Genomic DNA, 13,254 nt, shown 5'->3' on the forward strand with positions numbered 1-13,254 from the left:
GTCTTTAGCCATCCCTTCTGAAACAGTCCTATCTCCCATCTATAGCTCTTGCTGCTCCATTTCCTGCTTTTAAAATTTATTTTTGAATAAATTTTTTTTAATTTTGAGACATAGTCTCACTTTGTCACCAGGCTGGAGTGCAGTGGCATGATCTCGGCTCACTGCAATCTCTGCCTCCCAGGTTCAAGCAATTCTCTTGCCAAGTAGCTAGGACTAGAGATGCGTGCCACCCAGCTAATTTTTATATTTTAGTAGAGATGGGGTTTCACTGTGTTTGCAAGGATGGTCTCGATCCCTTGACCTCGTGATCTGCCTGCCTCGGCCTCCCAAAGTGCTGGGATTACAGGCATGAGCCACCATGCCCGGCCTTGTTTACTTAATATTATATACAGGTAAAAATTTTTATAGTTTATGAACATTTTTATAGTTTATAAAATAATCTTGCATTTACATATCACTTAATTTTAACACAATTATGTGAGACGGCATGTATTATTACGGTAATTCTTTTTTTCTTTTGAGACACAGTCTTGCTCTGTCACCCAGGCTGGAGTGCAGTGGTGTGATCATAGCTCACTACAACCTTGAACTCCTGGGCTCAAGGCATCCTCCTGTCTCAGCTTCCCAAAGTGCTGGGATTACAGCTATACGCCACAGAGCCTGGCTAGTTTTTGTTTGTTTTTTTTTTTAAAGAGATGGGGTCTGACCCTGTCACCCAGGCTGGAGTGAAGTATGCAGTCATAGCTCACTGCATACTTCACTCCAGCCTGGGTGACAGGGTGAGACCCCTGAGCTCAAGGGGTCCTCCTGCCTCAGCCTCCAGATTAGCTGTGAGTACAGGAGCAGGCTACCATTCCTGGCTGTTTTTTTTTTTTTTTTTTTTTTTTTTTTGGCGTAAGGAGACTTTACTGAAAACAGAAAACCGGGCGGGGGAACCAAGGATTACAAACAGGAATGTGGACTCGTAGCAAAACAAAACAAAAAACAAACAGAACAAAAAGGGAGAGGGGGAGCCTGTCGAAAGGACGAAGAGGGAGCGAGATCGAGGAAAGGGACGGAGAATTTTTTTTCTTCTTCCCATTTCTTTAAAAAAACCAACACAAGAAAACACACACACACACAACCAACGTTTGTTCCCGAGTAGAAACATAAATAGGGCAGAATCGAACACTCTGTTCTTCTCTTTTCCAAAGGAAAAAAAAACGTTAAAGAAAAGGAAAGGCAGGGTTTGAAGCTGCGCCCCCTTGGAGCCCCTTCCGCGGCGCGGTATACAAAGGGGCACGCGAGACGCGCGGGTTTGTGCAACACGGCGCGGCCCCGCGGAGGACAGAGGCAGCGCGAGGGCGGGGGCTCATGCCCTGGGAGCAGGGTGTCCAGTTTGTCGAGTCCGGGGCACCCCTTCCGAGTCCTGGGCACCTTCGGGGGGATCCCCGGGGGCCGCACCCTCTCCAAGTCCCGGGCGCCCACGATACCCCCCCGTGAGCCCGCCCCTCGGGGAAGGCGGCCGGGCATGCGCCCCGCGCGCGGACTCAGTAAGCGGACACCTGATGCTGGGGCGGCAGCTGGCAGCCGCTGTTGACGTGACTGAGGACTTTCTGCTTGAGCTGAGCCCGCTGCTCGCACAGCAGAGTCGCCGTGAATGCCAGCTCCGTATTCTGGCTCTTGAGAGTCTTCACTTTCTCCTCCAGGCGCGAGATGCGCTTCAGCTTGCGGTTGCGGCACTTGGAGGCGGCGAAGGGGTTGCGCAACCGCTTGCGCTCCGCCTTGATGCGCTCCTACGTGTCCATGATGATGGGCGACAGCTACGGGCTCTCGCCGAGGCTCGGCACGTCGGGCACAGTCTGTGGCTCGTCCTTGAGCGGAGCGAGGCGCGGCGGCACCAACGCGCCCGTGGGCGGCGGCGGCGGCGGCACCAACGCGCCAGTGGGCGGCGGCGGCGGGAAGGGGACGGGCTCGGTGGCGAAGGGGACCGTCGCGACGCCCCCCCGCGCCCCCGGCTCCGCCCGCGTAGCTGCTCAGGTTCGCGTAGACTGGCGCCTCGGGCGCGGCCGCGGCCGGGGCCACCTCGCCGGGGCGGGGGTGTGGGCGCGGAGCCCACGGCGGTGCCCGAGGGCCCGGCGGCTGCAGCGGCCGCCGCGCCTGGGCCGAGCTAGTTCTCCCTGTGCAAATCCTCCAGAGCCTTGACGAAGCCCTCGGCGAACTCCTGCTTCTCGCTGGCCACCACCTTGGCGTAGAGGAACTGCGTGCTCATCGGCGTAGTGGTGACCAGCCCATTGGACTGGACGATGAGGGGCTCGAGCTCGGGGGAGTCGAGCTTCAGCAGCCCCAGGTCGGTCGAGGCGAGCAGGCCATTTGGGGGTGCCGCGCTGGGGCGCTGTCGGCGCGCAGGTGGGTCGGAGGCGGCGCGGCCGTGGGCTTGAGTGCCGCCGCCACCTGCATGCATGCTCAGGCTCAGCGTCAGCGCGTCCTTCTTCATCATGCTGCCGGCAGCCGCCGTCGGGGGCGCCCCAGGGAACAGGCGGCCCAGGGACGCAAAGTTGTCCCTGCTGTCACTGTCGCCGCTGCCCAGGCCGCTCAGCGCCTCATCGCCGACGAAGGGCCGTCGAAGGGTGTTTCCATCCTCCTCCTACCCCGCCGCGCCGGCCCGGGCGGGGGTGGGGGGAGTGGCCGCGGCCTCCCAGGGGGCCCGTGCGCCCCCCCTCCCGTCCCTTCCGCTCTGCCCTGCGCCGGGGCCTGCCCTCCGCTGGCGGCTGCTCTTCTGATTTTTAATTTTTAAGATGAAGTCTTGCTCTGTCACCCAGGCTGGAGTGCAGTGGCGTGGTCTCAGCTCACTGCAACCTCTGCCTCCTGGATTCAAGGAATTCTTCTGCCTCAGCCTCCTGAGTAGCTGGGATTACAGTCTTGAACCACCATGCCTAATTTATTTATTTATTTTATTTTTTACCAGTTGTTAAATGATCCTTTATTGAAATATCTTCCTTTGTGCTTCTTAACTAACTGGGCATTCCACAGCACCACCGTTGAGGTCATCTATGATGTCATGAGGGTGGTGGCCATCAGCATTACAGTCCACAGACTGGACAGTCCCCAGGATCTCTTTAATGGTTCCAGAGAGTTCTGTGGGTAAAGATCAGTGCTGCATCTGTTGAGCAATGTTGACGCTATCATCAAAAGTGATATTCCCACTATGTTTAATGTTTTTCTGTTTCTTTCCGTTTCTTGGTGGTTCCTTGAGGGCTTTGAGGATCAGGGCAGAGGCAGAAGGCACCACTCAATCTGGGCCTGTCTGTTCTGAATGACAGATAAGTTTCATTGTAATCCTCAGGCCCTTCCAGTCACCCGTTGCTTTGGCAATGTCGTCACCAAACTTTTTTTTTTTTTTTGAGACGGAGTTTTGCTCGTTACCCAGGCTGGAGTGCAATGGCGTGATCTCGGCTCACCGCAACCTCCGCCTCCTGGGTTCAGGCAATTCTCCTGCCTCAGCCTCCCGAGTAGCTAGGATTACAGGCATGCGCCACTGTGCCCAGCTAATTTTTTGTATTTTTAGTAGAGACAGGGTTTCACCATGTTGACCAGGATGGTCTCGATCTCTTGACCTCGTGATCCACCCGCCTCAGCCTCCCAAAGTGCTGGGATTACAGGCTTGAGTCACCGCGCCCGGCCATCACCAAACTTTTTTGGAGACAGATCTAGGGGGCCAGTGCAGAAGTGGCACCTACTTCACCCCTGGTGCACCTCAGGTATACGACTTTGATCTCGTTGGGATCGACCTTCGGTGGCGCGGTGGAGGAGGCTGGTATCGGATGAACACGGATTTGGGACCACTGACGAAACTTGCACCTTGGTCTCCTCCAAGCCCAACGCCAAAAGCTATCTATTTTTTGAGACAGGATTTCACTCCCATTGCCCAGGCTGGAGTGCACTGGTGCGATCTCAGCTAATTGCAGCCTCTGCTTCCCAGGCTCAAGTGATTATCCTGCCTCAGCCTCCCAGTAGCTGGGGCTATAGGTATGTACCACTGTGCCCAGCTAATTGTATTATTTTTTAGAGATGAGGTCTTGCCATGTTGCCCAGTTGGTCTCAAACTCCTGAGCTCAAGAGATCAGCCCACCTCAGCCTTCCAAGGTGCTCATGAGTCCTGGCCTAATTTTTTATTTTTTGTAGAGATGGGGTCTCACTATGTTGCTTGGCTAGTTTTAAACTTCTGGGCTCAAGTGATCCTTCTGTTTTGGCCTCCCCAAGTGCTGAGAGTATAGGTGAGAGCCATCGTGTCCAGCCAAGAAATATATTTTACAGCAACTCAGTACACACGTACACACACACACACATGCACACTCTTAAAGTTGCACTTCTATCTTAGTGCCTGTGACATTCTCTGATATTTTCTATTCTATTTTTTTAAAATTCTGGCTGGGCGCGGGGCTCACATGCCTATAATCCCAGCACTTTGGGAGGCCGAGGCAGGTGGATCATCTGAGGTCAGCAGTTTGAGACCAGCCTGGCCCACATGGTGAAACCCTGTCTCTACAAAAAATACAAAAATCAGCTGGATATGGTGGGTTGGGTGTGGGGGGGCGCGTATAATTCCAGTTACTCGGAAGGCTGAGGAAGGAGAATTGCTTGGATCTGGGAGGTGAGGGTTGTAGTGAGCCGAGATTGCACCACTGCACTCCAGCCTGGGTGACAGAGCAAGACTCCGTCTTGAAAAATAAAAATTCTGTTTTATTCCAACACGTTGGAAGGCCAAGGCAGGTGGATTCCTTGAGCCCTGAAGTTTGAGACTAGACTGGGCAAGATAGGGAGACCCTGTCTCTACAAAAAATACAAAAAGTATTTTGCTGTATCCAAATCAAGAATGAATATATATATATATATGCACACACACACACACACACATATATATGCACACACACATATGCACACACACACATATGCACACACACACATATATATGCGCACACACACATATATGCACACACACATATGCACACACAAATATATGCACACACACACACACACACACACACACATATATATATGTTCATTCTGGTTGCAACACACAGTTTTCTTTTTTTGAGACAGAGTCTTGCTTTGTCTCCTAGGCTGGAATGAAGTGGTGCCATCTCAGCTCACTGCAATCTCAGCTTCCTGGGTTTAAGCGATTCTCCTGTCTCAGCCTCCTGAGTAGCTGGAACTACAGGCAGCCACCACCACGCCTGGCTAATTTTTGTATTTTTAGTAGAAACAGTGTTTTACTATGTTGGCCAGGCTGGCCCCGAACTCCTGACCTCAAGTGATCTGCCTGCCTCAGCCTCCCAAAGTGCTGAGGTTACAGGGGTGAGCCACTGTGCCTGGCTGCAACCTACAGTTGTTGTTGTTATTTATTTATTTTTACAGACAGGATCTTGCTCTGTTTCCCCGGTTAGAGTGCATTAGCATTATCACAGTTCACTGCAGTCTTAAACTCCTGGCCTAAAGTGATACTCCCACCTTGGCCTCCCAAAGTGCTGGGACCACAGGCAGGGTGCCATCACGCCTGGCTAATTTTTGTTATTATTATTTTAGATATTTTTATTTTTATTTGGAGATGGAGTCTTGCTCTGTCACCCAGGCTGAAGTGCAGTGGTGCAATCTTGGCTAACTGCAACCTCTGCCTCTCAGGTTCAAGTAATTCTCCTGCCTCAGTCTCCTGAGTAGCTGGGATTGCAGGCACCCATCACCACGCCCAGCGAACTTTTGTATTATTAGTCGAGATGGGGTTTCACCATGTTGGCCAGGCTGGTCTTGAACTCCTGACCTCATGATCTGCCTGCCTTGGACTCCCAGAGTGCTGGGATTACAGGCGTGAGCCACCGCGCCTGACTTATTTTTAACTTAATTTTAGACAGAGTCTCACTCTGTTGCCCAGGCTGGAATGTAGTGGTGTGATCTCGGTTCACTGCAACCACCTGGGTTTAACTAATTTTTCTGCCTCAGCCTCCCTGAGTAGCCAGGATTACAGGCACCTACCACAGTGCCCAGCTAATTTTTGTATTTTTAGTAGAGACAGGGTTTCATCATGTTGGCTAAGCTAGTCTCAAACTCCTGAGCTCAGGTGATCCGCCTGCCTCCACCTCCCAAAGTGCAGGGATTACAGGCATGAGCCACCGCACCTGGCCAAATTTTTAAATTTTTTTGTAAAGTGTCTTTTCTTGTTACCCAAGCCAGTCTTGAACTCCTGGGCTCAAGTGATCCTCCTGCTGTGGCCTCGCAAAATGCTGTGATTACAGGTGTGAGCCACTGTGCCTGGCCTATTGTACCTTTTCTGTTTAGATATACTTAGCCACATAAATACTTCTCATTGTGTTGTCTACAGTCTTCAGTAGGGTAACATGTTGTATAGGTTCATAGCCTAGGAGTAATAGCCGAAGATCCTAGGCTATCCAGGCTCATTTAAGCACACTCCTTGAGGTTTTCACAAGGATGAATTACCTAACAACACATTTCTCAATGACTGTATATTCAGAATCTGTTAGAGTGCTTGAGTGGAGTAAGAAGTGTTTGAAGTGTAGCCGATAGACTGTTGGACTGGAATGCTGCCTAGAGGAAACTGGGAATGCATCACAAAGGAGGGTATTTTAAGGGGACCTTCAAGAATATAGGAGTTTTCTGGGTAAAGAAGAGGAAGGGCAGAAGGAATTAATTTTACGTAGTTTTGGAGAGAACAGAAACATGAAAAAAATACTTGGAGAGTGGGTGGAAGGTAGGCATGGAAGAAAAGCCTCCTATTTAAATAAAAAGCAAACATGATACAGATATGTATTAACATCTATATAGAAATGAGTTAGTCTGGCACAGTGGTTCATGCCTGTAATTTTAGCACTTTGGGAAGCCAAGGGGGACAGACTGCTTGAGCCCAGCCTGGGCAACATGGTGAAACCTCATCTCTAAAACAATACCAAAGTTAGGCATGGTGGCGTGCACCTGTAGTCCCAGCCACTTGGGAGGCTGAAGTGGGAAGATCACCTGAGCCTGGGGAGGTTGAGACTGCAGTGAGCCATGATCGCACCACTGTACTCCAGCCTGGGTGACAGAGCAAGACCCTGTCTCAAAAAAAAAAAAAAGAAATGAGTTGGCTCTTGTCCTAATGTGGAATGTTTAGTGAATCTGCGTTAACAGGATTTATGAAAAAGATAGTCTTTGAGCAAGATTTTGATACCAGTGGGTTAGAAGAGGTCACCAAACACCAGAGGGGCCTCAACCCCGCAGGTGTCAAGGCTCTTGACAGCGTTGCAGAAGGAATTCCAGGACAAATCAGAATATAATGAAAGTAGGATTTATTACAAAGCAAAAAACAAAAACAAACCAGAACAAAACAAAACAAAGCGGAGTGCAAGCCTACTCAAGAAAGACAGGAGGGGGACAAAGGGCGGGCAGGTTGGTGGGAAGGGGGAGGGGCGCTGCCGGGCCAGGCCTGGGGATGCCCCCCGGCTAGCCTCGGTCTCCCAACCCTCACCTGCTGCAGCCGCTCGCGGGCGCCCGTGCCGCTCTCGCCGCAGAGGCGCAGATGATGAAGGCCCAGTGAGGCACCAAGGGAAGGTCACTGTCAAGATTGACTGCAAGGAGCTACGGAAGAGCCTAAGAAAGGAGGGCATCCTGTACCAGCTCACGCGCCTCTATGACTGCCAGGAAGAAAAGATCCTAGAACTTGAGATTGACGTGGATGAGTTACTCTGCCTGGAGAGTGACGATGCCTGGGCTGCCAGGGTCGAGGAGCTGCGGGGTGACTGTTACAAACACACAGAAGCCTTCATCTCTGGCCTGCTGGACAAGATCCGGGGAATGCAGAAGCTAAGCGCACCCCAGAAGAAGTGAGGGTCCCCGACCCAGGCGAACGGTGGCTCTCACAGGACAATTGCTGCCCCGCTCCCCCACCCCCCCCCTCCGTAGCAACAGTAATACCGGGGGACCCCGTGGCCAGGCCTGGTGCCATGAGCAGCGCTCCTGTTTCCCCTGGCCCAGGTGTCTCTTCCCCTGCCCTCTCTGTTTTCCACTTTTAGGTTTTGTTTGTTTGAGACAGAGTCTTGCTCTGTCGCCAGTCGCCAGGCTGGACTTCAGTGGTGCAATCTCGGCTCACTACAACCTCCGCCTCTCGGGTTCAAGCAATTCTCCTGCCTCAGCCTCCCTAGTAGCTGGGATTACAGGCATGCGCCACCACACCCAGCTAATTTTTCTTTTTTAGTAGAGATGGAGTTTCACCATGTTGGTCAGGATGGTCTGAATCTCTTGACCTCATGATCCGCCTGCCTCAGCCTCCCAAAGTGTTGGGATTACAGGCGTGAGCCACTTCGCCCGGCCACTTTTGGGGTTTTTTTAAATTGTTATTAAACTGATGGGACTTTTCATATTGACTGCGGACCTTTTAATAAAGCTAGGATACACATGTGGTGCAGCTAAAAAAAAAAAAAAAAAGGCCAGACATGCAACAGGGTTTGGGGTCTTTTTCTCTCTTTTCTTTCTTTCTTTTTTTTTTTTCCCAAATCACACTGGGAGATTTTTATTAACTTAAATTGACATTCTTAATTTTGTCTACGAGTCCTTGATAAATATGTCTTTATTTGAAACAAACCTACAGGTGTTTCTTACTACCACAGAATCAAAAAGACTTGCGGTTATCAGTGTTTCTAATTATTAAAACAATGTTTACATAATTACAGTTACTTCATCAAAATACTTAGAATAATATTCTGAGGAGTTTGAAAGCTCTGTTTATAAATAGTGATTGATACATTTATTATGCATTTGGTGCTGAAAATAAACACTTTATATAAAACATTGTTTTAACATACTGCTCTACTAATGAGGCTAGTTATTGAATATACTGTATTTTAACACTAAAGAATAAAGCTTTATCTTCATATTTATTTTATTTATATTTTATTTATAGGACTCTTATCAATGAAGAACTTTGTATCCAACAATAATAAACTGGCATATTGTAAGTTACATTTTGTAGAAGAAAAAAGACTGGTTGTGACAAAAGAAAGAAGATACCGGCATTATTCATGCTTCGTACAAACAGTTCATCCTGAATGGTAGAATTAAATGCAGACCAAGTGCTTTTAAGTGTTTGTGTGCCTAGATGGCAATTACAATCTCCACACACTAACAAGAACAATAACACAGAACACAGTATTCTTAATGATTACAGCACATGTAACATCTTCAGCCATCCCCCGGGTTTTCATATCATATTGGCAACTGAAATTTCACATCCACATGTGCTTGCTTTGCTAAGGTCACTATTTCAGAGAGTTTTACTACCATTCTAGCAGCTTCATCCAAGTCATCACAAGCAAGTATTTTAAGTCCACTGTCTGCTCTCAGTGCCTTAGCATCATCGACCCGTGTACCTTGTAACCGTACCACAACAGGGATTCTATTTCCAAATCTTTTATTGCCATGACTATAACCTGTGCAATAACATCACAGCGCATAATTCCTCCAAAAATGTTGACCAGAATAGCCAGTACCTTTATATCTGAAGTGATAAGCTTAAACGCTTCTGTTACTTGATGGACTGTAGCACCACCACCAACATCAAGGAAGTTGGCTGGAGTCCCTCCATGAAGTTTTATTATATCCATTGTGGCCATAGCCAAAATAGCACAATTTACTAGGCAGCCTATATTTTTCCATCAAGGCCAATGTAGTTGAGATGTGCCTTAGCAGCATCTTTGTCTCTTTCATCTTCCTGGGTCTAGTCTTGTAGATCAAAGATTTTCTTTTGGCGATAGGCTGAATTAGAGTCAAAATTGATCTTTGCATCCATACACAATACAGCTCCATCTGAATCTTCCACCATTGGATTTATTTCTATCATGGTTGCATCGTATTTCAGAAAAAGGCTGTAAAGCTTGACCATGTTTTCTGCTGCTGAATCCACAATATTAGGTGGAAATCCCATCTTCTGTGCAAGCGGGAGAGCTTGTTCCTTTTTGATGCCTTCTACAATATCAATAGGTTCTTTAATTATTGCTTCAGGAGTCTCAGCAGCAACATCTTCAATGTTGACGCCACCATGTGAACTTCCTATTAATAAAGGACCTTGAAATGACCTTTCCATTGTTATTGCAAAGTAGTACTCCCTCCTGGGATATTTTCGCTCACAGACCAATACTTGATTGCATATTCTGCCCTTTCCTCCCGTTTGCCTGGTAAACAACTTTTTCCCAATCATTTGTGAAGAAACAGCTTTTGCTTCTTCTGGAGAGAAAACTATCTTCACTCCTCCTTTGAGGCCACTTTCAAATGGTCCTTTTCCTCTACCACCAGCTAAAACCTGTGCCTTTATCACAACATCTTTTGAACCTAATTTTTTGGCAGTTGTGTAAGCTTCATCTGGTGACTTTGCCACATATCCTTTGGGAACGGAGACACCAGTTTCTTGCAATAATTCCATACTCATGTATTCATGCAGTGAGAGATTCCTTTGCTGTTGCTGCTGTACTTGAAGTCCATGGTTATTAAACAATCCAGAACTTCCCAGAACCTGAGCAGCGGCCCGCAGGGCCGAGTGAGGCCGGTGGTTCCGAAGGGTGACGGCAGCCAACAGCCGCCTCTCTCTTTTCTTTCGATGGAGTTTTGCTCACTCTTGTCATCCAGCCTGGGGTCCAGCGATGCAATCTCCGCTCACTGCAACCTCTGCCTTCCGGGTTCAAGCGATTCTCCTGCTTCAGCCTCCCAAGTAGCTGTGATTACAAGCTGCAGACATCATGCCCAGCTAATTTTTGTAATTTTAGTAGAGATGGGGTTTCACCTTGTTGGCCAGGCTAGTCTTGAACTCCTGACCTCAGGTGAACCACCCACCTCAGCCTCCCAAAGTGCTCGGATTATAGGTGTGAGCCATCATGCCCAGCCTGGGGTTTCTGTTTTTATGCATTTCTTTAACCGAGGGATGGAGTATTTATGAAGATTCCTGGAAAAAAAAGGAAGATTTTGCTGGGTGCGGTGGCTTACGCCTGTAATCCCAGTACTTTGGGAGGCCGAGGTGGGCAGATAACCTGAGGTTGGGAGTTCGAGACCAGCCTGACCAACATGGAGAAATCCCGTCTCTAGAAAAAATAAATAAAGGCCGGGCGCGGTGGCTCAAGCCTGTAATCCCAGCACTTTGGGAGGCCAAGGCGGGTGGATCACGAGGTCAAGAGATCAAGACCATCTTGGTCAACACGGTGAAACCCTGTCTCTACTAAAAATACAAAAACTTTGCTGGGCATGGTGGCGCGTGCCTGTAATCCCAGCTACTCGGGAGGCTGAGGCAGGAGAATTGCCTGAACCCAGGAGGTGGAGGTTGCGGTGAGCCGAGATCGCGCCATTGCACTCCAGCCTGGGTAACTAGCGAAACTCCATCTCAATAAAAAAAATAAAAAAGGAGAAGATTACTTGGAACTGTGGTGCCAGCGTTTTTTTTTTTTTTTGAGACTGAATCACCTAGGCTGAAGTGCAATGGCACGATCCTGGCTCACCACATCCTCCGCCTCCTGGGTTCAAGCGATTCTCCTGCCTGAGGCTCTGAATAGTTGAGATTACAGGCACCCACCACCACATCGGGCTAATTTTTGTATTTTTGGTAGAGATGGGGTTTCGCCATGTTGGTCAGGTGGTTCCAGCCATTTTTACACCAAATTCTGTTGTTCCAGGAACTGTCATGGTGCTGGGGGTGTATGATTTAATATGTTAGTAAGTGTATAATGAGGTCCTAGGAGGACCTGGGTCAAATCCAGAGCCATGTTGGATCCAGTTGGTCTTAGCTAGTGTGGCCCACATCCTGGTTTTCAATCCCTCTTAGACCGCTATTTACATTTTCCTTTTGCTAGTCAAGTGAAACTGCTCCCTGGAGTTTTCTGTCCTCCTGTGACTACCTTGTATCATTCCGGTCTCAATTTTTGAATGGAAGGGAATTGTTTAAGGTGTACAATTGTTTAAGGAGGCCATATGGTGTGGTGGTTGAGTCTTGGCTCCTGGGTCTCACAGATTTGTGTTCAAAGCCTGGCTTTGCCACTAACTAGCTGTGTTTTTAGGCAAATTAAACTCTCTAAGTCTCAGATTCCTAATTTGCAAAGCGAAGATAATAATAAATAATAGTTCCTGGCTCATTAGTTTATTATGAGGATTGTTTTTTTGGTAGAGACATGGTCTCCCTATGCTGCCCAGGCTGGTCTCAAACTCTTGCCCTCAAGTGATCTGGCTGCCTTGGCCTCCCAAAGTGCTGGGATTGCAGGCGTGAACCTTTACTATGAGGATTAATGCTCCTGAAGTGTTAAATAATGGTGTTTGGTACACAATAAGAATTCAATTAGGCCGGGCACAGTGGCTCATGCCCGTAATCCCAACACTTTGGGAGGCCAAGGCAGGTGGATCACGAGGTCAGAAGTTCAAGACCAGGCTGACCAACATGGGGAAACCCCGTTTCTACTAAAAATACACAAATTAGCTGGGCATGGTGGCATTTGCCTGTAATTACAGCTAATTCCAGCTACTGAGGAGGTTGAGGCAGGAGAATCGCTTGAACCCAGGAGGCAGAGGTTGCAGTGAGCTGAGATCACACGACTGCACTCCAACCTGAGCAACAGAGCGAAACTATGTCTCAAAAAAAAAAAAAAAGAATTCAATTAATGTTGTCACTCTTTTTTTTAAATTATTTTTTAAAAATATGGAACGCTTCATGAATTTGCGTGTCATCCTTGCGCAGAGGCCATGCTAATCTTCTCTGTATCGTTCCAATTTTAGTATATGTGCTGCCGAAGTGAGCCCTCAGTTACTCTTAAGTGTAAACTGGGGACCAGGAAGGCAAAATGGAGCATGTTTCTTGCAGATGGACGAGGGGAGCCAGGACACAGCTCAGCTTGCTCGTGCCCAGAGAGAAAGAGTTAAGTGGCTGACCCTGAAGGCAGGGGCCACATAGCTGTGTGGGAGCCGGATTTAGACAGTCGAGGCAGGGCAGACAGTGTGAGAAAGCTGTTGATGAGAGCTGCTGCTGAATAAAATCATCTTTCACCTGCCTACAGCCCCCCAAGTGTTCTTTCTGCTCATCCACCCACTGCTTCCAGACCTCAACATGACCTTGGGCATAGTCTAAACCTGATACTCATAACAGTTACAGATTTCTTTGTCCCTTCACTCCCACTTTTTTGAGGTAGGGTCTTGTTCTGTCACAGAGACTGGAGTGCTCTGGCGTGATCACAGCTCACTGCAGCCTCCTGGGTTCAAATAATC

The 13,254-nt window shown here is 48.6% G+C and overlaps 1 protein-coding gene, 1 non-coding gene and 2 pseudogenes across 3 annotated transcripts; 1 reads left to right on the plus strand and 3 right to left on the minus strand.

The window, feature by feature from the left end:
- Window positions 1–1,385: 1,385 nt before the first annotated feature.
- Window positions 1,386–2,650, minus strand: LOC100385231 (transcription factor JunD-like; annotated as a pseudogene).
- LOC100407490 (uncharacterized) lies at window positions 2,478–8,897 on the plus strand. Its single transcript, XM_078338159.1, has 2 exons — window positions 2,478–2,654; window positions 7,210–8,897. Exons 1-2 carry the CDS (start codon window positions 2,478–2,480, stop codon window positions 7,852–7,854), a joined length of 822 nt encoding a protein of 273 aa, XP_078194285.1. The 3' UTR covers window positions 7,855–8,897.
- Window positions 8,898–9,122: 225 nt separating this feature from the next.
- On the minus strand, window positions 9,123–10,572 carry LOC118144245 (succinate--CoA ligase [ADP-forming] subunit beta, mitochondrial pseudogene; annotated as a pseudogene). Its single transcript, XR_013521901.1, has one exon. The product of XR_013521901.1 is annotated as a succinate--CoA ligase [ADP-forming] subunit beta, mitochondrial pseudogene (transcript).
- Window positions 10,573–12,685: 2,113 nt separating this feature from the next.
- On the minus strand, window positions 12,686–12,792 carry LOC118144563 (U6 spliceosomal RNA). The gene has a single exon (XR_004729331.1). It is a non-coding gene; the product is annotated as a U6 spliceosomal RNA (small nuclear RNA).
- Window positions 12,793–13,254: the final 462 nt, after the last annotated feature.

Source organism: Callithrix jacchus, chromosome 9 (genome assembly GCF_049354715.1).
Source record: "Callithrix jacchus isolate 240 chromosome 9, calJac240_pri, whole genome shotgun sequence".
Lineage (NCBI taxonomy): Eukaryota > Metazoa > Chordata > Mammalia > Primates > Cebidae > Callithrix > Callithrix jacchus.